Genomic DNA, 26,225 nt, shown 5'->3' on the forward strand with positions numbered 1-26,225 from the left:
TAAATGAATAACAAAAATTTTAACAGTGCCCTCACAGAGACAGAGGCTAACTACTTCCAGTTTCACCCACAGAGCATGAGCGGAGTAACCCTAAATGAACAGCTTACATATCACAGACCATGGGGCAGAGTACCTGTACATTAGCAGCTTACAAATGTACGGGTACTGTGCCCCATGGTCTGTGGGTGATGTTTGTAAGCTGCTAACGTACGGGTACTCTGCCCCATGGTCTGTGGGTGACATTTGTAAGCTGCTAACGTACAGGTACTCTGCCCCATGGTCTGTGGGTGACATTTGTAAGCTGCTAACGTACGGGTACTCTGCCCCATGGCCTGTAGGTGACATTTGTAAGCTGCTAACGTACAGGTACTCTGCCCCATGGTCTGTGGGTGACATTTGTAAGCTGCTAACGTACAGGTACTCTGCCCCATGGTCTGTGGGTGACATTTGTAAGCTGCTAACGTACAGGTACTCTGCCCCATGGTCTGTGGGTGACGTTTGTAAGCTGCTAACGTACGGGTACTCTGCCCCATGGTCTGTGGGTGACATTTGTAAGCTGCTAACGTACAGGTACTCTGCCCCATGGCCTGTGGGTGACGTTTGTAAGCTGCTAACGTACGGGTACTCTGCCCCATGGTCTGTGGGTGACATTTGTAAGCTGCTAACGTACAGGTACTCTGCCCCATGGCCTGTGGGTGACGTTTGTAAGCTGCTAACGTACAGGTACTCTGCCCCAGGGTCTGTGGGTGACGTTTGTAAGCTGCTAACGTACGGGTACTCTGCCCCATGGTCTGTGGGTGACATTTGTAAGCTGCTAACGTACAGGTACTCTGCCCCATGGTCTGTGGGTGACATTTGTAAGCTGCTAACGTACAGGTACTCTGCCCCATGGCCTGTGGGTGAGATTTGTAAGCTGCTAATGTAGTGACCAGGAAAGCCATTACTAGTGTATGTTATATACACTCACCGGCCACTTTATTAGGTACACCATGCTAGTAACGGGTTGGACCCCCTTTTGCCTTCAGAACTGCCTCAATTCTTCGTGGCATAGATTCAACAAGGTGCTGGAAGCATTCCTCAGAGATTTTGGTCCATATTGACATGATGGCATCACACAGTTGCCGCAGATTTGTCGGCTGCACATCCCAAAGATGCTCCATACAAGGCAGGATGGATCCATGCTTTCATGTTGTTTACGCCAAATTCTGACCCTACCATCCGAATGTCGCAGCAGAAATCGAGACTCATCAGACCAAGCAACGTTTTTCCAATCTTCTACTGTCCAATTTCGATGAGCTTGTACAAATTGTAGCCTCAGTTTCCTGTTCTTAGCTGAAAGGAGTGGTACCCGGTGTGGTCTTCTGCTGCTGTAGCCCATCTGCCTCAAAGTTCGACGCACTGTGCGTTCAGAGATGCTCTTAGGCCTACCTTGGTTGTAACGGGTGGCGATTTGAGTCACTGTTGCCTTTCTATCAGCTCGAACCAGTCTGCCCATTCTCCTCTGACCTCTGGCATCAACAAGGCATTTCCGCCCACAGAACTGCCGCTCACTGGATTTTTTTTCTTTTTCGGACCATTCTCTGTAAACCCTAGAGATGGTTGTGCGTGAAAATCCCAGTAGATCAGCAGTTTCTGAAATACTCAGACCAGCCCTTCTGGCACCAACAACCATGCCACGTTCAAAGGCACTCAAATCACCTTTCTTCCCCATACTGATGCTCGGTTTGAACTGCAGGAGATTGTCTTGACCATGTCTACATGCCTAAATGCACTGAGTTGCCGCCATGTGATTGGCTGATTAGAAATTAAGTGTTAACAAGAAGTTGGACAGGTGTACCTAATAAAGTGGCCGGTGAGTGTATCATATGGTAAGAGTGTTCTCTATTCCTTACTGGATTACACTTGCGACATCGGCTCCTTGTCTTGCCTTGGGAGGAGGTAAACTATTTAATTCTATGCTGCCCTCTCCTGCCTTGTTTTGGTATTACAAGTTGTAGTACAATGCTGCCCGCTTCTGCCTTAGTTTGGCATTGCAACGTGTTTTTCTGATTTGAAGATAAGTGGCAGTTGGAGGTGGTGCTTGCGGAACAAATGGCACTTTATGGACAGTTTTGGTGGTTAGAGGATGTAGAAAATTGGGGCTCCTGGATTGGGACAAGCGGGATGTACAAATAGCACCCTATTCGGAGTGCCCCGCGTCTTACAGCAACAGAGTGCTGAGACAAGAGAAGGAACTGCAGAACTGCGCAGCAGATTCCCTGGATACTCCGATCTGATTAAGGTCAGTTTGATCCTCCCCCTTCATGCAGCACAGTTAGCCAAATGAAAAGTTACCACCATCCTCCCAAGGCCGGGACCAAGAAAAGGCTTTGACCGTCGAAATTGTAAGAAGAATTTTATCAGCTACCCATGACTGTTATATTCAAAAATATAAGGATTGTTACAAGTCTTCAGTAAAGTTCATCTTTCACGTTTGCACGAGACCCTGGTGTATGCTTTTTTTTGTAAGCTGCTAATGTACAGGTACTCTGCCCCATGGTCTGTGGGTGACATTTGTAAGCTGCTAACGTACGGGTACTCTGCCCCATGGACTTTGGGTGACGTTTGTAAGCTGCTAACGTACAGGTACTCTGCCCCATGGTCTGTGGGTGACATTTGTAAGCTGCTAACGTACGGGTACTCTGCCCCATGGTCTGTGGGTGACATTTGTAAGCTGCTAACGTACAGGTACTCTGCCCCATGGTCTGTGGGTGACGTTTGTAAGCTGCTAACGTACGGGTACTCTGCCCCATGGTCTGTGGGTGACGTTTTGTAAGCTGCTAACGTACGGGTACTCTGCTCCATGGACTTTGGGTGACGTTTGTAAGCTGCTAACGTACAGGTACTCTGCCCCATGGTCTGTGGGTGACATTTGTAAGCTGCTAATGTACAGGTACTCTGCCCCATGGCCTGTGGGTGACATTTGTAAGCTGCTAACGTACAGGTACTCTGCCCCATGGTCTGTGGGTGACATTTGTAAGCTGCTAACGTACAGGTACTCTGCCCCATGGACTGTGGGTGACATTAGCAGCTTACAAATTTCACCCAAAGAGCATGGGGCAGAATACCCCCACAGCTCCAAAATGTGTGCTTCAGTAGCGTATGTTTTCAAATGCCACCAATGAAAAGCTTGTAGTGTGATCTTGGATCTATCTGGCAATCCGCAGCGAGGCTTGCTACTTGCAGTCCAGTGAAAAATTGAACCCACAGAGCATGTTTCCACATTTCCCCCCACAGAAGATAACAAATTGCACACCCAGACAATGGCCCACAGAACCGCCACAGGCAGGGTTGCAGAGTACACACAGTGGCTTTCGGCAAACTACTCCTACAGATATGGGTTCAAGAATACACACGGCGCTTTTTGGCCCAGTACGATGATGGACATCGTTGCCTAAGAGTAGAAAAAATTGTTGCCACACATCACTCCCACTGACTTAGTTGAAGATTCTAAAAAGTTTTGAGTACGCATGGTACTATCACAGAGACGGGTGCATAGTACACAGTGTTTTTGTAAAATTGCACGCAAAACTGAATACTGTCCATCGTTACAGCTGTGTCCTATCCCTACGCTAAGCAGAATAGAAATAAAAAATATGAATCTTGAGCCAGGAGGAACAGGTCCAAATTGAGGAGGAGGAGATGGACGTAGCGGTATAGGTGGAAGAGGAGGAGATAGCCAACACAGTTTTTTGTGTTTTTTTTTTTTTATTTGTGGAAAGGGGCTCCATATGAAACAAATGGCAGATAGAGTTGAAGACTGGCTGGGTGCAGCTTATAGTTTTCTTCCACCGACTCCTCAACCCTGCCCCCCTGATCAGTCTGCACATTGTATAAAAGCGCTACAGTTGGCATCTGAGTTTCGTCATCTGACTTGTGCTCCGGTGGTCCACTGACCATGTGCACTAGCTCTCCCATGTACTCATCATCCAACCTAACAAGTGGTTGGGCATCGGTGCACTCATTCTTTTCCACTTCTGGATCAGCGGCAGCCACAGAAGCCCAGCCAGCAGAGTCATCAAAAATCAGAAGAGACTGCTGCATGACTTGGGGCTCAGACTGCTTGCAAGGGGGTGAAAGCCGGATGACCATGGTCCTCAGGTGCCAACTGTGCACTTTCTGCACTGGCCTGGGTTGAAGATAATGTGAAGGAACTGGAGCCACACTCAGCCATCCAGTCTATCACCTTTTCAACATCTTGTGGCCTCAACATTCGTGCAGTGGTATTTGGGATTATGAAAGGACGCATTACGTCCTGTCTCCTGTGTGCACCAGAGGAAGATGTTGTAGTTGTGCACATAGTAGGTACAGAACCACCACGTTCTCTCCCTGCATCAGCTACACCACGGCCATGTCCCTTATTTGATGCTCTGCTCATTTGAGGAAGTTGGTTTTATGAACACTACTCGCAAAGAGATGACGAAAGAGTAGATTTATTTATTTGCAACAGTACTAGAAAAAACACAGCAGTCCTGAAAACTTATGTATTTAGCCTAAAAATGGCAAGTAGACGCCTGATGCCAATTACCGGTATTTATTTCCCAGACTCCCAAAAACCACACACTGTCCCTGAAAACTTCGTTTTGGGGCTTAGATATGGCAATGGTTAGTTATAGTGGTGTCTGATATGCTTCTCTATAACTAATCTTGCAAATTGCAGCTGTCATCAACCCCAGCTACCATTACCCCGATTGCTACCTTGCCAAGGCACCATTACCCCGATTGCTACCTTGCCAAGGCAATTGGGAAGAGCCGGTGGAACGCGCCAGAATTGGTGCATCTCATGTGAAGCGCCACTTCTGGGGCTGCTGCGGGCTCGTATTTTTAGACTGGGAAAGGCCCAATACCCAGTGTCCTTTCCAGCCTGATAATATAAGCCCGCAGCTGTCTACAGTACAAGTGCATGTAGCTCTTTAAGAGAAAAGTCCAGCAATGCATGTACATGGCCAATCCATTGCTCTGTTACTGGGAAATCCGCTTTTGAATTGTTATGCAAATGAAGCTGTAGATCTGAAGCCTCTGTCATTTGAGCTCTGTTTTTTACTGCCCTTCCTCCTCTTCCTTGACTGACATTCTCTTTGCTGTGTGACTTCAGGCAAAGGAGCTCTCGGTCACGAAGGAGGAGGCGGCACTGGGCTTGGAATAGAGCTGGTGTGACAGAGGCTTCAGATATAACCTAGTCCTTCAGCCTCATTGTGCATATCAATTCAAACGCTGATTACTCAGTAATGGAGGAACGAATTGGCCGTGTAAGGCACCGCTGACTTAGATAGCTACATGCATAAATAGAATAGTTTGGGGGATGAACTCCTGCTGACAGATTGCCTTTAATGTGTATGGGTTTGGAATGTGATGTACTTACAATGTCTGACGGTGCAATATGTAGGTGTCCCTATGCTTTTCTCTATATAGTGGATATATAAAAACAGCACTAGGGAATGAATTTGCTGTGCCCAGTGTTTTGGTGCCAAGCTTTAGACACTTGCTAAACACCACAACTGTTCAGTGGTTCTCGCTGTCCACTTTGGTCTCTGGGCTTTCTGCTATTCAGGTGAATGGGCCTCAGCTGCAATAGCTGACATGGACTATGGATAGGAGAAGTGACTGTTTCTAAAAGACGGGAACCATAACCTTTAATATTATCTGATACTACTTTCTTTTTACTTTTCAGTTACAGAACCAGAGCCTGAAAATGTGAAAAAAGACAAGTAAGTTTAGTCTGTTCTGTTGGCATGTGAGAGCGGTGAATGATTGTGCTGAAATACATATGTTCTGGAGCATAGTCACTGGTCGCATGTGGGCGGTCTGGTCAGTATGGAGTCCGGCATGCCTCCTCGTTCTTACATCCCTGTATGTTGTCGATTTGTCACCCTCCTGTGTATTCCGCGTTCTGTAATGTGACTTGCTACATTATGTGGTGTGAGTAAATCTCCAAGTTTCAATGGATAAAACATCTTTATTTTTACTTTGTTTTTCCCTTGTCTTTTCCTATCTTTTCTTTCTTTGTAGGGAAAAAGTTCCTGTTCAAATCATTAGCCCAAAGTATACCAAATTACGAGACTGGCACCATGGTGTCTCAGCCCGTGTTCTAAATGTGCAGTGATCCGACACACTTTCACATTCATTTCCTGTCTTTTCTAAACTTTTCGTGGCTTTTATTTTCAATGCTGCATTGCTAGGGAAACATTTTGTGTTCTCTCCTTTTATTTATTTATTTTTCTATTTGCTGCATGAAGGTGATAGACTTGGCTTCCGGTAACCTATATTGAGTTTTCTGCGTGAACAGTTTTCTAAATGAACCTTAAAAATGATGTAATAAAAAGCTTTTTAGTTTAATATTTTAATTCCTTAAACAGATGTAGCAGAGCTTTGTCTATAATTGGAGGGAATTGTGATCATATATAAAGCTGCAATTAAATCTACTGTATGCAGGTTTCTACAGCTCATACAGACCTTACTGCCCCTTTTTAACACAATCGTCCTCTGAACGGCCAATACTGGAGAAATGTATTCTCACACTGTACCCGAGTGAGAGGACAACCACGTAAGGCCATGTCATATTGTGATATTTCTTCAAGGGCTTCTACCTTTAATTGGAAGGCTTTTGTTTCCTATTGTATAGCCCAACAGTGGGCTACCTCTCCTATACAGCCTGTTGTATAGCCCAACAGTGGGCTACCTCTCCTATACAGCCTATTGTATAGCCCAACAGTGGGCTACCTCTCCTATACAGCCTATTGTATAGCCCAACAGTGGGCTACCTCTCCTATACAGCCTATTGTATAGCCCTACAGTGGGCTACCTCTCCTATACAGCCTATTGTATAGCCCTACAGTGGGCTACCTCTCCTATACAGCCTATTGTATAGCCCTACAGTGGGCTACCTCTCCTATACAGCCTATTGTATAGCCCTACAGTGGGCTACCTCTCCTGTACAGCCTATTGTATAGCCCTACAGTGGGCTACCTCTCCTGTACAGCCTATTGTATAGCCCTACAGTGGGCTACCTCTCCTATACAGCCTATTGTATAGCCCTACAGTGGGATACCTCTCCTATACAGCCTATTGTATAGCCCTACAGTGGGCTACCTCTCCTGTACAGCCTATTGTATAGCCCATCAGTGGGCTACCTCTCCCACAGTCATGGCCAAAAGTATTCACACCCCTGCAATTCTGTCAGATAATACTCAATTTCTTCCTGAAAATGATTGCAATCACAAATTCTTTGGTATTATTATCTTCATTTAATTTGTCTTAAATGAAAAAACACAAAAGAGAATGAAGCAAAAAGCAAAACATTGATCATTTCACACAAAACTCCAAAAATGGGCCAGACAAAAGTATTGGCACCCTCAGCATAATACTTGGTTGCACAGCCTTTAGCCAAAATAACTGCGACCAATCGCTTCCGGTAACCATCAATGAGTTTCTTACAATGCTCTGCTGGAATTTTAGACCATTCTTCTTTGGCAAACTGCTCCAGGTCCCTGATATTTGAAGGGTGCCTTCTCCAAACTGCCATTTTTAGATCTCTCCACAGGTGTTCTATGGGATTCAGGTCTGGACTCATTGCTGGCCACCTTAGAAGTCTCCAGTGCTTTCTCTCAAACCATTTCCTAGTGCTTTTTGAAGTGTGTTTTGGGTCATTGTCCTGCTGGAAGACCCATGACCTCTGAGGGAGACCCAGCTTTCTCACACTGGGCCCTACATTATGCTGCAAAATTTGTTGGTAGTCTTCAGACTTCATAATGCCATGCACACGGTCAAGCAGTCCAGTGCCAGAGGCAGCAAAGCAACCCCAAAACATCAGGGAACCTCTGCCATATTTGACTGTAGGGACCGTGTTCTTTTCTTTGAATGCCTCTTTTTTTCTCCTGTAAACTCTATGTTGATGCCTTTGCCCAAAAAGCTCTACTTTTGTCTCATCTGACCAGAGAACATTCTTCCAAAACGTTTTAGGCTTTTTCAGGTAAGTTTTGGCAATCTCCAGCCGGGCTTTTTTATGTCTCGGGGTAAGAAGTGGGGTCTTCCTGGGTCTCTTACCATACAGTCCCTTTTCATTCAGACACCGACGGATAGGACGGGTTGACACTGCTGTACCCTCGGACTGCAGGGCAGCTTGAACTTGTTTGGATGTTAGTCGAGGTTCTTTATCCAACATTCGCACAATCTTGCGTTGAAATCTCTTGTCAATTTTTCTTTTCCGTCCACATCTAGGGAGGTTAGCCACAGTGCCATGGGCTTTGAACTTCTTGATGACACTGTGCACGGTAGACACAGGAACATTCAGGTCTGTGGAGATGGACTTGTAGCCTTGAGATTGCTCATGCTTCCTCACAATTTGGTTTCTCAAGTCCTCAGACAGTTCTTTGGTCTAATTTCTTTTCTCCATGCTCAATGTGGTACACACAAGGACACAGGACAGAGGTTGCATCAACTTTAATCCATGTCAACTGTTTGCAAGTGTGATTTAGTTATTGCCAACACCTGTTAGGTGTCACAGGTAAGTTACAGGTGCTGTTAATTACACAAATTAGAGAAGCATCACATGATTTTTCGAACAGTGCCAATACTTTTGTCCACCCCTTTTTTTATGTTTGTTGTGGAATTATATCCAATTTGGCTTTAGAACAATTATTTTTGTGTTTTTTCATTTAAGACAAATTAAATGAAGATAATAATACCAAAGAATTTGTGTTTGCAATCATTTTCAGGAAGAAACTGAGTATTATCTGACAGAATTGCAGGGGTGTGAATACTTTTGGCCATGACTGTATACAGCCTATTGTATAGCCCTACAGTGGGCTACCTCTCCCATACAGCCTATTGTATAGCCCTACAGTGGAAAACCTCTCCTATACAGCTTATTGTATAGCCCTACAGTGGAAAACCTCTCCTATACAGCTTATTGTATAGCCCTACAGTGGGATACCTCTCCTATACAGCCTATTGTATAGCCCTACAGTGGGCTACCTCTCCTATACAGCTTATTGTATAGCCCTACAGTGGAATACCTCTCCCATACAGCCTATTGTATAGCCCTACAGTGGGATACCTCTCCTATACAGCTTATTGTATAGCCCTACAGTGGGATACCTCTCCCATACAGCCCTGTCCACACTGGCCAGGGACCCTACTCACTAAGGAAAGACTCGCTAGTGTGGTGGGCACCCATGCAACTCCGCAGCATCTAGCATCCATCTCTGCGGTTTCCAGATTCCATCTGTAGGAGTTCCCAGTGAGCATCCCCACACCCAGCTGTCACCCAGTACTGACCATGACCTAATCCAGGGAGGGGGGCACTGTTGCTGTGGTAGGATCAGCTGAAGCTCCAATGACAACTGTCCATGAATGAATGGATGGTGATGTCTCCAAGCCCCGGGGTGGATAAGTGTAACAGTGGCCTGTTTTTTGTGAAACTGGAGGAGAGCTTTCAGGCTGCTTTCACACTGCGTCTTGGTATGCATTTGTTGATCCAGTCCGAACCCGCGCAAAGGCGTACACGGCCGAATATGATTCACATGTTCTGTCAGCACCATTAGTCTATGGCCCCAATGGCGCATACCCCCGCATCCCGTTTTACAGGTATTCGGACATTAAACTTCAACAGGACCAAAGAACAGATGCCAAAACGCAGTGTGAAAGCACCCTGGGGAAAACTCAGTCTGAACAGGACCCAGTTCATACATGCAGTGATTCCGAGCTGCAGATGCTGTGTGCTGTGGTTCTCCAGGGCGCGGTGTCCTGCAGCTTTCTTTACATTTTAAAAAATCATCAGAATTGGGAGTCCCCTGTACTTGATACCATTTAATGGTTAACTGAAAAGATAGTAACACGACTAGCCTTCAAGACTACTCCAGTCTCTTCAGCTTATTTCTGCTTTTTACCCCATTTACATATTTAATGCTCACTTCAGCTCTGCTACATCTGTATACATTTGAACATGCGCTGCTGATGTAATGTATATTGGTGTATGAACTAAACCTGAGACGGGGAATGTGATGCATGTGTATTGTCTGGGTGCTACAATGTGGAAAACCTACTTAAGGTTGCATGCTGATCGGTTTTTATCAAGGACGCAGTTTCCGCAATTATTCTCCTATTTTCTATAGGGTTTTTTGGCCTTTAAAGTGACTGATAGTATATGAAAGGTGCTGCAAGTTGTGGGATTTCTTCCATTGGCTGTGGTTTCATGAAAGTGTGCAGTTGAGTGGATAACGATATTTTTGTCTTTTCTCTACTGAAAAGGCCGGTTCGGTGCATGTATTTGTGTTTGCCTTGGGGCCATGTAGACAACTTTGAGAGTTGAACAGAAAAGTAGCATGTGTTTTTTTACATAAGGCCGCCTGTGATGTGCATGGATATAATTTGTAGCTTGAAACTGCATGCCATTATTTAGCCCAAATGAATATTATTTGCATCTGTACATATATCTGAGGCTATAGCCTGCTCAGGCTTTGATTTGATAATGTCTTTACTGTGTAAAAACACATTTGGTGCTATTAAATGACTTTAAACTTCCAAAGCGCAAATCTGACAGAAGCGCTAGGACAAGATGTTTCTTGTTTTAAAGGGGTTATCCCAAGAGTAAGTATATTTATTGTGCAGATTAAGAAAAATTGTAATATTGCCAATTAAAGGCTTTCAAGAAAAGCTAACAAATGATGATACTTACTTGCATAGCATGGCGCCATCCTGGTGTTCAAAAAGTATATCAATGTGTAGGTCCATTGGAGTGGATTGCTGATGGACACTCAGTCACTCTTCCGCCATTCATATTCTTGGTTTAGTGATCCTCTGTTCGCTGAACAGCGGCTTACAGAAAAATTGCTTTTATCCTGCAGAGTCTGTACAGTAACATGGTAATGTACTGCAAAGCTAAGTCTGCCACTGGGGATTGGACGTGTGAGCAAGGATCTCTTTTCACTTCTACAGACTCAAGGATATAACTCTTATTTAACTATGTGCAGGGGAATGCATTGGGAACTTTATGGCTGTCAGAGGGTGAAGGAGATTGACTGGGGACTATGTTTATGGCTGCTAGAGAGGGAAGTAGACTGACTCGCAACTTATTGGTGACTACATTTACAAGTACCAGAGGGAGAAGGAAACTAAGAAACTTGCTGGGGACTACATTTATGGCTGCTAAAAAAGGAAGGAAACTGGGACTATGTCTACAGTAACTAGGAGGGGAGTAGAGTGAGTACCAGCATGGAGAGAAAGACATGTAAAATGCAAGGGTGTAGGGGACTGTAGGCAGAAAACCGAGAATTGAGTAATGTGACACTGCCCACCAGCCTGTATAACAATAGCGCAGCCTTGCAGTGTTTAGTGGGCACAGAGGACAAAAGCTGAAATAGCATATTTTCTTGGTGGAAGCTGTGAAAGACTTTTTTTTTTTTTCCTTTTTTTTTAAAAGTAAATCCTGGAATAACTGCTTTAATAACAGGCCTGTGATCTTGGCAGTAAACATCTTTAGTTCTATCCTTCACTTGTACATCTTGATGTAATATAATGTATTATAATTTTGTCTGTTGCCAAATAAAGTGTATTTCCTGTTATCTATGTGTAAAATCTTATTATTGATCCGTGTGTGCCTAAGGGTTAAATCTACCATAGAACACGGACAAGTGGTATCTGATGGTTTATCCGATATCAGCCCCATGATACACTATGGAGCGGTGCAGATCTGCAATTTATTTCTCATGCCAACTTTGCATGTGAAAATTGGCCCAGAATGCTGTGAGTGGCTCCGATATTCGGACAATGTGCAGCCATATAAGTTTGCGTCTGTGTGAAACATCGGACGCAATTGGATGTCATGAGTGCAGTCCAATGTACCACGCACAGAGACAATGGAGAACATTGACAAATTACATTTGTAATAATTATAGGGGATAACTCAGGAGACTCTTTGCGTGGAACAAGACAACTACAGGACACAGTTTTATAAGTGGTAAAGTCTATATTAACACACGGTGATTCAAACAGGTGCAAGAGAAACTCAAGTCCACAACACTTGGTGTAAATATTAAACGCAGCTTAGCAGTCTATAGGAAACTTCAGAGGTAAATGCAATCAAGCAGAAAGTCTATGAAGCACAGTTATTCTTGAGGATACTTGACACGAATAAATCCTTGTCTTAGTCCAAACACAGATAGATATGCTTATAAGACAGTTCAAATCATATCTTAGCTCAACCAGGGAGGCCTGGTTAATAGTCTCAGGTTTTTGCAGAGCAGAAACAGCTTACATGTCCAGCAAATGAGATGGACGTAAACACGAGCAGCAGATGAAGGAGGATTACGGAACACTGGTGTATGCAGCAGGAACTCAGAGCAGAGTGGCAGGATCACCACACAGGTTCACAGGAGCAGGTATAAAGCCAGGGAGTAATCAGAGGTCAGGAGCTGGATGCAAGGCAGAATACTCTAGCACAGAATGAAGGCTGGGGTGGAGTTTTATAGCAGGAAGACACAGTGCACATGAGACCAAAGACGCCATCGTGGAAAAGGGCAGTAATGCACAAAAGGTAAAAAATGTTCAGAGTCCTGACAACGTTCTCCATCCTCTCTCTCCACACCTGTGATAGGATTCTCTCATGGGAGAGAGTCTGATCGCACTCAGATGCCACGCGAGTCAAACTGGGCCTGATTCTCCCACATGAGAGAACATAAGGAAGTGTGAGTGAGCCCTAATAGAGAATACATTCTGTCCATTTTAAACATCATAAATGAAATAATGTGAAAATCCTGATACAATAAAGGACATCGTGATCAGTCACATGTATGCTTCCTGTATGGAATAATAACTATTGCAAGAGGAAACTGTTCTAGTGTTCTTCTAGTGCCACCTTAAGAAGTCTTCAGGAAGGTCCTAATAACTATAAGTGATCAGCTGCTAAGTGTAGGGAGACTGTCAAATGAGAAACCTTGGACACTCACGTGTAGTCGCTCACTGTGCACCTTGCTGATTTATTTGTTAACTTTTGGAAAATGTAAGTTTGTCAACAGTTTCTCTCTATAATCAATTATTACTGTTGTACACCAACATTTGCAATTAATTTTCATGTGAAAGTTGTGCAACTCAAGACTAGCACAACTTCTGCTTTCATATTAAAGCAATGTTCTCAAATTCTTAAATTGCTTTAATTAGTTAGACAGCAATAAGCAAAATTGCAATGGACTTTACTTTTCTGTCTGTCATTCTATTGTAATGAGAGCTTTTAGCTTCCATAGTGAACATCTCGTTTCCATAGAGCTCAGCCTCCAGAACCTGGCAGAGTGTGTAGTAGCTATATTCCAGAGAGGAGTTAACTCTTAGCATACCAGTTACCTCTCTTAAGCCCATTGATGTCTTTATAGCCATTGTTCTGGAGGAAAAAAATGTGTCTGTAGCAAAATGGTGTCGGCAGCAGTGCCTGCACAGTAGTATCTATCGGCAAGTGGATAGATGCTGCTCCGCAAGTGCCGCCATCAGTGCCATATTGCTGCAGCCACATTGTTTTCCCCCAGCAAAATGATGGTGCTTGCGCAGTAGCATCTATCGGCAAGTGATACATGCTGTAGGAAAAAAAATTGGCTTTAGCTAAGTGGCCCTGGCACTTGTGGGGTAACACTTATTGGTAAGAGATGGATGAAACTACACAGTTGCTGCCGCCATTTTACTGGAGGTATTTTTTTTTTTTTTCTAACCCTACAATAGTAAATGCATTATGGTAAATAGGCAGGTCACTGAAGGATTAGTGACCTGTCATATGCCCATACAGATACATATGTAAGCAGGGCACCACATAAAGCCCCGAAGCACGAGAATCTCATTAACTCAAAACCTGAAATACAGATGAAGCAACAACCACAAGATGGATTTAATCAACCAAGGTATTATTTTAATCAGCATAACAGCGCCAACTGACAGTGTCTATAGTTTACTTAGCAAAATCTTGATGACAAGTTTGCTTTAAGAGACAACTGGAAAATAGCCATTTAAGTTGCAGCATTGTTACTGGTCTTTGATTTCTTAATATTCAAAAGTTGCATCAAGTATAACAGTTTCCCAGTTTTTCCTAGGTCAGTTTTGAACTAGCATATTTTTGTGCCTATATTAGAATCAAGGCCCCATCTCAGCGCAAACCGCCAGTTTTCGTAGTGGTCTTGTAAGATGTCAATTTTAACTGTGGTTATAGCTTAGAGATGTATATACAGATGGGTCATTCCTTACCTTTCTTTTTGGCTCCACATAGGCCAATTGCGTTATTCTGGAGATGTTTATGTGGCCTTCTAGGGGTCGTGATGTGAATAGAAGCCTGTCGAGGGCGTTACTAGTACTCTGAGATACTATAGTGTATTGAATTTGTTTTATGAGATTTTAGGGTCCTCCAATGAAATTTGTGAAAAGTTAAAGGTACACACATCCGTTTAAAATGTTTTATTTTAGGAGGTGCTATACTTTTTTTTTGCAAATACCTTTCTTTGGTAACCCATAGTAGATATAAAGATGATCATGTCTTAGGTTGTCTATAATTGCTGACACGGAAAAGTATGTGTCCTAAAGAGAAATAATATTTTAATGTTGATTTCTAAACGCACGCAGCTTTTACAATACATATGTAATAACCATTTATATACATGACGACTACATTTTTGTTTTATATATTTTTCAAAGTTTACAGCAAAAGTGGATGTGCAGCTTATTCCTATATTTGTCACAGATAAATTCCCTCGAGATGATAACTGTTAGGCCGTGGTCACATTTGTGAGTGCAATGCGAGAAACTCGCACAAGTCTCTTGCATCAATACCCAGGAGCCGAGTGTGCAGCTGGATGTATTTCTGTGCAGCTGAACGCTCCATTCCCGAGTGTCGTCGGCAGTGCCGGGTATTGATGCGAGAGACATGTGTGAGTTTCTCGCATTGCACTCGCAAATGTGACTCCAGTCTTAAACTGTTGCTTTGCAAATAGCAAATTATTGTTTCTCTACAGTTCTGGGAATAACCGAAGAATTATTTTCTTTATGCCTAGGGAAAGCCAAGTTATAAATGGTGATATCAGGTAAAAAGTGAAACACTATAAAAATAGTAAATCTTTCCACAATCTGATTTCTAACCTCACTGAAAAATGGGACTGAACACGTTGTTCGTGGTCCCATCAAGGCACTTAATATGTAATTCTCTGAAACCACCTGCTGTATGTAAGACACACGATTGTGCGGTGTAAGGGCTTGTTCAGACGGCAGTGATTTATCTGGTACACAAAAAACGACCAAAGTTTGGTCAGTGTCAGTATTTGCCATGGCACAAGGATGGCACCAGAGTGCTGTCCTTTTTTTCAATTTATTTTTCTTCAGACACCCTTGCATTTACGACTTTGATCTGTGACTCAAATCAAAAACGGACTGTGTTTGTGTGACAGTCAGTCTGCAATAATACACAGGCATGTGAACAATCCCAGAGACTGATAGTGTCGGTAAAGCACTGTGGAATTAATGGCGCTATACAAGTGGGTAAAATAAATAGGACTATAGTAAATAAACACAGAACGCAATGTGGAAAACTGACATCTGAATGAGCCCTGAGTGTTTATGTTTTGGTTATCCTAATCATGTAACTCTTGGCTACTTCCTGTTAACAAGATTATATTAGGTTTTTGGCCAGTTTATTACTTGCCCATTTTCAATTACATGGAGGAGTTAGATTAGTCATTGGGCCTTAATCTTGGTCCTTACTGCTGGTTTGGGCAAAGTTTCCTGTAATGCGCTAGCAATCATTCACAGGGAATAAAAAGTAGGTTGTTGGAAAAAATACACACAAGTCCTGTTCAGACAGATGTAGCATTTCTTAACACAAAACACGTTAACACATTCATGACATATGACATACATGTACATTATATGATGCGCCTTTGATGCGGGCTTTCATGACGAGCCTGCATCTTTCCCAGCAGATGATTACTGATATAATCTGTCATCATGTGCTTTCACAGCCATGGATTGAGCAGAACTCCACCCGCGGTTGTTAACTTGTTAAAAGACAACGCCGTTTAACACATGCCCGTGGCGTTATCATGGGGTGCTGATGAGTTGCCATGACAGCTAGAGGTCTGTTGAAGACCTTCGTACTTGTCATGACTATTTTGCTGTACCTGGCGTTCATAGGAGCTTGTGATTTTACCTGTACATAAGTTCATCCTGAAGCCCTGCTATGTATAAAAAAGTTCAAATTACCCTCCCCACCCCCCGTTTATTCCATTTAAAAATAAAGGTAAATAAATAATGCACATTTGTGGTATTGTTCCTTTCGTAGAAGTCTGATCTATCCAATTATAGAATGAATCCAATTGTTAAACGATGTAATAAGTAAAAAATCAAAACGCCAGAATTGCGATTTTTTTTTTTTTTTAATTGAAAATGTAAACTCCGTGCACAAACAATAAGCCAGTGTAAGGAGGTGGCAGGGGGCCTCATGTACCGTATTTTTCGGACTATAAGACACACCCCAAATTTTGGGGTGCGTCTTATTGTCCGAATTTAAGGTATCTTACCTGAGAGCTTGCGGTGGTACAGCGGGGTCACAGGAGGCAGGGTCCCTTCCTCAGGAATCCAGCGGCGGCAGAAGTGGGGCAATGCTGCAGTCTGGGATGTGATACTGTGGGTCTGGTGTCAGCGGTGAGGCAGAGCTGGAGCAGGGTCCCATCCTCAGGATGGCGGCGCCGGCAGAAGTGGGGCAATGCTGCAGTCCTGGGGTGCAATGCTTTGGATCATGGAGCGCAGGGTCCCTTCTTCAGGATGCCTGTGCCAGAAATGTGGCGATTCCGCGGCCCGGTGTCCACGGTGAGCAGAGCCGAGTGCTGCCGAGATTTCAATCTGCTCACGCGTGGCCTCTGGTGGCCATTTTCCTGAAGTCTCCATCACCCCACGGCTTCAGGAAGATGGTCGCAGCAAAACCGGTGATTCACTCTGCTCAACGTGGAAACCAGGCCGCAGCGCCACCACATTTCTGCCTCCGGGATTCTGAAGAAGGGACCCTGCTCAGGTGCACTCCACACCACCCACCGCCACAGCATCACCACACCTCTGCCGTAACCCTCCCCCCCCCCCCCCCCCGATAAGCCTGTGTTCGCACTATAAGACGCACCCCCTATTTTCATCCCAAATGTTTTTGGGGGAAAGTGCGTCTTATAGTCTGAAAAATACGGTACCTTCTCTATCCTTAATGCTGGTCACCTGTGTCACATGCGGCACTCTGAGGTTTTACTAATGTTTTGCTATGGTATGTACTGTTATGTGATGTATTGTGCTTTAGCTTGGGGATAGATTAGTAAGTAGTGCAGGACCATAAGGGGATTAGAGTAGATGGGGCACATTAGAGATATAGAATAGATTATATAAGAGTGTTAATTAGATTCAGGCAGCATAGGGGTTAAGCAGATGGGAGGAGTCGTAGAGCAGGAGGGTATAGGACAGATACTTCCTGGTTCTGTCAGACCCAGTCACCTTGCCCAAGTGCAGGATGTGAGAGCAGAGTATTACATGCCGAGGGGGATAAGTCTGCAGATGGCAGTAAGGGGCCCCCAGGCTGAGAATCATGCAGGCAGTCACCAGCTTATAGAGAATCATTCCAAGGAAGGATTGGAAGCTAGGGGCTGGGATTAGGAGGCAGCTGAATCGGTGAGCCTGTTACCCACTAACTTGCAGCCTGACCAGGGAAATGGTAGGAAGCTGGTGGGCCTGCAGCACGAGTGGGACAGAGATTGTCCAGAAGAGGGACAGGAATTGTCCAATAGTGGGTCAGAGATTGACCAAGAGTGGGACAGAGGCTGCAAGTATACAGATAGAGGCTGCAAGGATATGGGCAGAGATGACTGGAAGAATAAAGTCTGCCCGGAAGGCAGGAAAAGCTAAGAAGATGCCTCTGTGTTTAACTTGTGCTGTCTGTGTGAAGAATGCAGATAAGATGCCTCTGTGTTTGGACTGTGCTGTCTGTGAGATGAATACGCTGCTGTTTAGTAAAGTTAAGCTGTTGGAAAAAAGACTTCGGTTCTGAAGTGATTTGTGGAGCTCATGAATGCGGAGCTGACATGGCAGAAGCTGAGAGGAATCTGACAGAGCCTGTGAGTGTGCTGTGGTGCATGCTGCACATGCAGTACAAGGGACTTTATCTTTTCATGTGCAAGGTTGCTGGGGTGCTCACTGACTGTTGCTTAGTGAACTTGCCCACGACTACCACCCTGTGCCACCTTGTTACACCATCACACAGCAATGTATGCAGGAAATTGAAAGCGTTATGGGTCTCGGAAAATGGTGTCACAAGCAAAGTTTTGTTTTTGTTTGTGTTTTCTTTTTTTTCCTCACCACTTAAATAAGATAATATATACATATTTGATATCAGCATAACTGTACTGACCTGAAAAATCATATTGCCAGGTCAGTTTTACCTTATAGTCAACATGGTAAACAACATCCTTTCCCCCCGCTCTCTCTAATAGATAACAATAGTTGTTCGTAGTACCTAATTATTTACTAGATGTTTTGGATAATTCAGAATTTGTTATAAAGTAGGGGACGATTTTACTCACAGACCAGCTCTATCCCTTGTATTTTTCAAGCTACACTCCCCATCTTACTTTTACATTTCTCCTAAAGGGAACTGTCACTGACTTCATGATGCCCAAATCTCCGGTAGCATGTATCAGAGCCTGGCAGCACGATTACAGACAGGTATATTTTGTTCTAAATGCTCTGTCAGAGTTTCAGAGAAAATACACTTAAAGATCCCGATTAGTCCAGTGTTGCCCGTGGTCTGTTTTTATCAGTGCTGCTAGAGATGGTTTAAAGGTCTCTTCTGTAGCAAGAAACCTGTCAATCACTTTTAACATTGCTTGGAAAAGCGGACCTGGGGCAGTGGTGTACTAGTTCCTTCTCTGACTATGGTCCCCGGCCAGATCTGTAAAGTATATATTTTTTGGAAACACCAGAGCATTTCTGTGAAAATGTATCCGGCTACAATTGTGTAGCCAGGCTCTGAATCATGTGGCCAGTGGTTCTTTCCCTTTAAATATACATATGCTGCTACTTAGATATGTATGCTATGTCTGATTTCAATGTAAAATTTGGTTAAAACCAAAATGACCTGTTATTGAAAGTAGAAATTGATTAAAAGAGAGTTTCCAATTAATATTCTATTTTCTTTACTAAAGTTGCATTTATGCCTCCAGCTCCTTCACCTTTTCACATTAATTTCAGCGATATATCTAGAAAAAGCATAAGGTTTTAGATCACAATTTTTCTGGCTCTGCTTCAGGAAAAACCTTTCCAAAAAGCAGTGTCTGCAATGGAGACAATGTAAAACCTTCCCCTTTCTGCCAACACATTTCAACCAATCATAAAGGCTTTCCCATTTTGATCTGAATCACAAATCAAACTTGCCAATCCAAATCTTTGTCCTTTAAAATAAAAAAATCAGACTGCGCTCGGATGCCATCCTTGCTATATCCTAGAACTATTGAAATTTCATATTTGATAGGAGAAGCTTGAGAAATGTTCTCACATACAATAAAAAAATGGTAACTGATGCTAATAACGGACACACTGACAAAACGTCTGATGAAAAACACAAACCAGTCTGTTTACATGTAAAAAAAAAACCTGCTGTTGTCTGAATGAGCCCTTAAGTTACTTTCTCAAATCAACTGCAATGTTTACATCAAATTCCAGAATGCACAGAGAAATATCAGCATGTTTTACATGCCAAAATGTCTACGATTTGCTGTGTATCTCACCCTTTGCATTTTAAAGGATGAAATCCTCATTGAAAATCCACATTCACATGCTGCTGATTTAGATGCTAATTAGCCCATATTTTTCTGCAACTGGTGGGTGACATCTATTAACTATGACTTTCGTAACTATGTCCACAGTATTTGCCCTATGTGGAAAGATGCCCTATTTTTTTTATTCCCATGTTTATTAGACATGACCTAGCACAAAGTACCATCACTTGTAACATTTGCATCTTTTTATCTTCGGTTTTTGTACAGATACTGTATTAGCAGTTTTGTCTCTGCTTACTAGAAGCTTTCTATTATTTGCAGACCCTCCAGGAGGTTGAAAATGTCAGTGTTCATAATCTAATTTGATAAGACACTGTTGATTGCTGTAGGTTATATTATATCTAAATTGAGACCTAAAACAGGCAAGTTTGACACTTAAAACCTTGTAAAAAAAAAATTGTATATAATATACAATGTTCTTTGCCAAATGCTTTATTTGCACTTAAACTGACGCTCTATCAAAATGTTCAAATCCCAGCTAGCAGCGAAATGCTTTTTGTTTTAATTGGTTTTGGTCTAGTTGAGCTTTAGGCTTGAAGTGAAACTAATCCCTAAAGCCATGTTAGAAGCCGAGCCAACACACTGTTATTGACAATGGCCTCCAAAGACCATGTTGTATATGGTGATAATCTGTTTGGCTGCTGAATAGGTTTTAACAAGTTCAAACTTTGTTATATATTTTTCTCAAGTATGTCCGCAGGTCCTCCAATTAATACGGACAGTCAAGTGTTTCCTGTGGATATAGCCATGTGCTCCATGGGTACTCAAACAGAAGATGTTCTTTCCGAAAGTGAACTTCCAACAGTAAATTCTTCTTCACTGAGGTTGAACAAGCTTGATACAATCCCTAATGCACCAGAATGAATGTGTTTTACTAATGGCACACTGTGTGTGACAATACTTCACTATTCTAAAACTACACAGGCTTTCAAACTTCCAACAAGATATTCCTTTACCATTGTTTCTTGACATTAACGTAGGAGGGATCCCAAAATAGCTGATCGAAAAGGCAATTTAAGGATTTTGATTAATGCTTAGTAAGTACTGCATTTATGCAAAAGGATCTTCTCTACTTTCTTTGAATTGTGACAAGTCTATGACCTGTCACCACTTCAAAAACGGGAAGTTTTTGCTCTTATCTTATTCCACTGCTCCGTCTAATATTCTGGGAGGTTTTTTTTTTTTTTTTTTGTTAATCCGTCATACAGTTCCAGAAATTTTGGCCTTTTTTAATTTGGTAATAATTTTTATGGCCTTCACCAAGGTGGTGTGGCTGGTCTTTAGACTGCTCTGTATTACCATGTTAGCAAAGAACCATTGGTAAAGTCTATAAAAATAGAATTACATACGGTAAGTCCCAGATCCCTGGATCAGTATGGCGGATGTAAAACCATCAAGATGGAGTAGAGCAATATAACTCAAGATTGATATAATTGAGTGTCTATAAATTAAGTATTGCACAGGTATATAGGTTGTTCTTGGCCTTTGACTCACCCTGCACAGTTTTACAAGGGGCTGGGAGAGTTATGTCACTTTATCTTTTTGTTCTTTGATAACCTAATATAGTTGTGATGTTTCCCCCCTTTCCTGATTTCCTATTCTCTTGCATGTTTGTCACACTTACATGTTTCAGATCACTAAACAAATTGAAATATTAGACAAAGCTAACACAAAATACAGTTTTTAAATGAGGGTCTTTATTAAGTGGGAAAAAAAAATCAAAATCTACAGGGCCCTGTGAGAAAAAGTGATTCCCCCTCTTAAAACATAAATTAACTGTGGTTCATCAAATCTTTGGGAAGCTGAGTTCAAATTCCGTAGCCACGTCAAGGCCTGATTACTGCCACACCTGTTTTCAATCAAGAAATCACTTACAGAACCCGCCTGACAAAATGAAGTTGACCAAAAAAATCCTCAAATGTTAGACATCATTCCGCTATCCAAAGAAATTCTGGAACAAATGAGAAACAAAGTAATTGAGATCGGTCTGGAAAAGGTTGTAAAGCCATTTTTAAAACTTTAGGAAACCAGCAAAAGACCTTGACGCCATCCACAAATGGCAAAAACATGCAACAGTGGTGAACTTTCTCAGGAGTTACCGGATGACCAAAATGATCCCAAGAGCTCAGAGACGACTCATCCAAGAGGTCACAAAAACCCTACAACAACATCCAAAGAACTTCAGGCCTCACTTGCTTTAGTTAAGGTCAGTGTTCATGACTCCACCATAAGAAAGAGACTGGGCAAAAATGGCCTGCACGGCAGAGTTCCAAGAGAAAAACCACTGCTGAGCAATACAAAAATGAAGACTTGTTTCTGTTTTGATAGAAAACATATTGATGATCCCCAAGACGTTTGGGAGAATACTCTGTGGACTGATGAGAGAAAAGTTTAACTTTTTGGAAGGTGTATGTCCCATTACATCTGGCATAGAAGTAACATCGTATTTCAGAAAAGGAACATCATACCAACAGTAAAATATGTTAGTGGTGATATGATGGTCTGAGGCTGTTTAGCTGCTTCACGACCTGGAAGACTTGCTGTGGCAAAGCTGCTTCAGGACCTGGAAAACTTGCTGTGGTAAATGGAACCCATGAATTCTGCTGTCTGCCAAAAAATCCTTAAGGAGAAAGTCCGGCCATCTGTTTGTGACCTCAAGCAGAAGCTCACTTGATTTATTGAGTTATGCAACAGGACAATGATCCAAAACAGCCCATTAATTCCACCTCTGAATGGCTTAAGAAAAACAAAAATAAAGACTTTGGACTGACCTAGTCAAAGTCCTGACCTTAATCAGATTGAGATGCTTTGGCATGACGTTAAAAAGGTGATTCATGCTTGGAAACCCTCCAATGTGGCTGAATTGCAACAATTCTGCAAAGATGAGTGGACCAAAATTGCTCCAGAGCGTTTTAAGACTCCTTTCCAGTTATCGCAAACACTTGATTGCAGTTGTTCCTGCGAAGGGTGGCCCAACCAGTTATTGGGTTTAGTGGGCAATAACTTTTTCAAACAAGGCCCTGTGAGTTTGGATTTTGTTTTCCCTTAATAAAAAAATACCTTAATTTAAAACTGCTTTTTGTGTTAACTTTGTGTAATATTTAAATTTGTTTGGTGATCTGAAAAAAGGCAAAATAATATGAAATCTGGAATTGACAAACGCTTTCACACAACTGTATTTTAGCCCAATGTTAGGAATTTGGTGTCACTGTTCTGTTTTATTTGTACCGGTAGTTCTTTAATCCATAGTTTGTGAATAGAACTTCACTGTGTGAAAACTTTGATTTCATTTATATTATATTTCCCATTGGAATGCAATGTCATATTACAGATCGGAGCCTCCAACTGTTGGAAAACTAGGAAATGAGGAAATATTTCCAGTTGTTAGTCTTACCACCTCTCATGAAAAAATATCTGTTGACCCTGGTCCATCAATTAGTCCACAAGAGAGGTAAACCGTCATAAATGTATCTGAGATTGAGCTGTTGCATAGGGTTATAGCCGACATGTCTGAAAAAGGACTATCTGTAATTTCAAATTATAGGAGAATAGTTTCATATTTCTATTATTAAGAAAATGCCCGCTCATAATTATTTTATTTAAAAGTGGTTCTTTAGTCGCATCATATTGATGATGTATATTTGCAGCTCAACTCCACTGACAATGTACATCTAGGCACCGGAGCTGCTACCGGATGATGGGTGGGGATGCCGGGTGTCAGACATCTATTAATCTTGCTCACTTTTCAATTGCTATATTCCACCTTTTAAAGTAAAAATAGCTTACACGCCAGCACTGTTTCTGCCTTTGCGCCTGGTCTCCTGTGGCTCATGTGATGTTATTATGCCATATCAGCCTTACAGCCAATCCGCAGCCGCTTCACTCTTCCTTTGGATGAAACTGATACCCAGGAGAAGTGAGAGCTGCTCCTACTGTCTTCTTCCAAATATCTGTTACGTCCAAAGGGAGTGAAAGTGAAGCTGCTGCTGGGCTCACGTGGCGTAATGACAAAACATGAGCCAAGGGAGACCAAGCACTGACGGAGCAGTTATGGAGCCTACACCAAAGGGGAGTATAGCCTTTTTTATAGGATGAATTCTAGTCATGGACAACATCTTTAATCGCCTTTTAAAGGTCATCAGTAACCGATGTACCCTGGTGGCAGAACCCTTTTAAATTTCTCTATATGCCGCTTTAGAAAATCGGGGGCATAGAGCTGAACTTTTCATTTTTGTTTGAAGATATGGTGTTGCTTTGAAGGAAGGCTTTTAACCAGCATGGTGATATTCTGCCAAGCATTGTTTTAGTCAGTCCTACGTTAAGCTAATGTAGTAAATGGTGTTTTGAAGCACTGAAACTATAAATCTTAATCTTTCTACAAAGCCAGTAGAAGTGACTATGCACATAGTCATTATTATTATTAAAAAAACTAATACTGTCATCTGTTTGATTTGTTTTGGGGGAAGGAGGAGTTGAATTATCTTATGACTTCAAATAATTTACTGATGTATGATTTATGGTCACATCCATTAGAGGCCTCCGTCTCAGATTTCTCCATGCGGAAATCCAGCGTAGAAAAGTTATCTTTGAGATTTGTTGGTTGTCGGTGTCTTTCTTACAATTGTCACTGTGTTGGGATTTTAGTTCATAATCAAAACTGCATCACATATAGCTTAAGGGTGCATACTATAGTGGTCCGTAATCTTTTATTGATTGTTTTCTTCAGAAAAGCTTGGTTTGATAATCCTTTGGAATCTTTGCCAAAATGTGCACCTTTTCCTCCTGCTACTGTTCGGATCTTAAACATCACCAGTCAAGTAGCGACAATATCTAAAACTGCGTCAGTCTATATGAGGTTAGGCTACTTTCACAGTCTCTTTTTTTTCTTTTTTTTTTTGCCACTCAGACTAGATCTGATTTCCACCCAAAATTAATAATGTAAATATGAGTAAAGCCTGCTAAAAATATATATATTTAATATATATACTAGTCGATAATATTTGTCTGGTTTCTCCTATTCAACAGTTCTTTTATGGGAACTTTTGGGTTTGTCATCTTAGGGACAAAGTATAGAAATGTTCTGCTAAACATATACGGTATATTGCTATATAAATAAAATTATTACTTTAAGGAAAGTACATTTTGCAGCAGTAATATCCATGGTTGGTTGGCTTTTAATAAAAAAAAAAGGTCCAAAATTTTCACCACATGGAAAAGCAGAATGCGTGGGAAGCAGATGGGGTACAGCTTTTGGAGGTTTTACTGACACCCATGCATTCTGCTGTATTTACTCCTGTCAGTGGTTTTCCTATTATGAAAACTTCGATCTGCTTTACCTAAGCTAATTCCTTACCCACAAATTTACTAGTCATGAAAATGACGCAAGACATACAGAAAACCTCAACTTGAGAATAGCAATGAATGAACCACAAGGCTGTTGGACAGTTTGGGAAACTAGTCAGATTTATAATAATCTGGTATCTTACTTAATGTATGTTAATCTTTACTAAAGACCTCCAGAATTAAAATATTAACTATAATTGCTAGCTTATATCAGAATTGTTTCATGAATAGCGCAAACTATACACTCATTTTCATTCTCTCAGAAGTCTGGTATTTTGGTGGCAAGAATGGCCTAGTCACAAAAAAAAGTCCCCTGTGTTTTGAAGAACCAGTATAAAGAGGACCTATTAAACAGTTTTTGCATGATAACCCGGTGTCCGCAACCACGTAACATAAATTTACAGCATGTGGTCATAGCAGGTGTATGGAGCGGGCTCAGGAACTGAGCCCGCACCATGCCAGACAAATTCTCGCTGTGTTCAACAGCCGGCTTCTGCTGTAACAGAAGCATCTGGAGCAAGCTCTGCTCGCTGCTCTTCAACTAATTAAATGCTGCCGTCAATCTCTGACATCGGCAATTAACGCAATCGCCGATGGGTTGTCATTCAGCCAGAGGCCTATTGAAAGCCCCCGTAACTACCATTTTGGTACTTCTGTGAAGCTCCGCTACAGGCTAAGCTCCATAGTAGAACTGTGATTTCTGTTTGATCGCATACACTGTACCCTTTCAGTATACAGTATATGTGATCAAACAATTATAAGTTGAAATTCTTAAAAAGGACTAAAAAAAATAGTTAACATTTAAAAAAATATGTTTCAATCACCCCCATTTTCTCATGTAAAACAAAAAAAAAAACCTCCACATTTTGTAGTACCGCATTCAATAAAATCTGAATTAATTAATACTACATTGTTTTAACCATAAATTCCACCATCGTCATGAGTAGAAGAAGTACAGCGCTGGTAGAAGAGACCTGCAGGGAGGAGCAGGAGGGAAGATGAGCGTTTGTCACAATG

The 26,225-nt window shown here is 42.2% G+C and overlaps 1 protein-coding gene across 1 annotated transcript in view; it reads left to right on the forward strand.

Annotated features, from left to right (window-relative positions):
* Positions 1-26,225, forward strand: part of PDLIM5 (PDZ and LIM domain 5) — a 320,904-nt gene that overhangs the window by 218,459 nt on the left and 76,220 nt on the right. The window contains exons 7-10 of the mRNA XM_077277339.1: positions 5,711-5,747; positions 15,060-15,089; positions 23,197-23,316; positions 24,592-24,720. Of these exons, the coding sequence (XP_077133454.1) occupies positions 5,711-5,747; positions 15,060-15,089; positions 23,197-23,316; positions 24,592-24,720 (316 nt within the window). The remainder of the gene's footprint in view (positions 1-5,710; positions 5,748-15,059; positions 15,090-23,196; positions 23,317-24,591; positions 24,721-26,225) is intronic.

The sequence above is a fragment of the Ranitomeya variabilis genome, chromosome 1, assembly GCF_051348905.1.
Source record: "Ranitomeya variabilis isolate aRanVar5 chromosome 1, aRanVar5.hap1, whole genome shotgun sequence".
Classification (NCBI taxonomy): Eukaryota; Metazoa; Chordata; class Amphibia; order Anura; family Dendrobatidae; genus Ranitomeya; species Ranitomeya variabilis.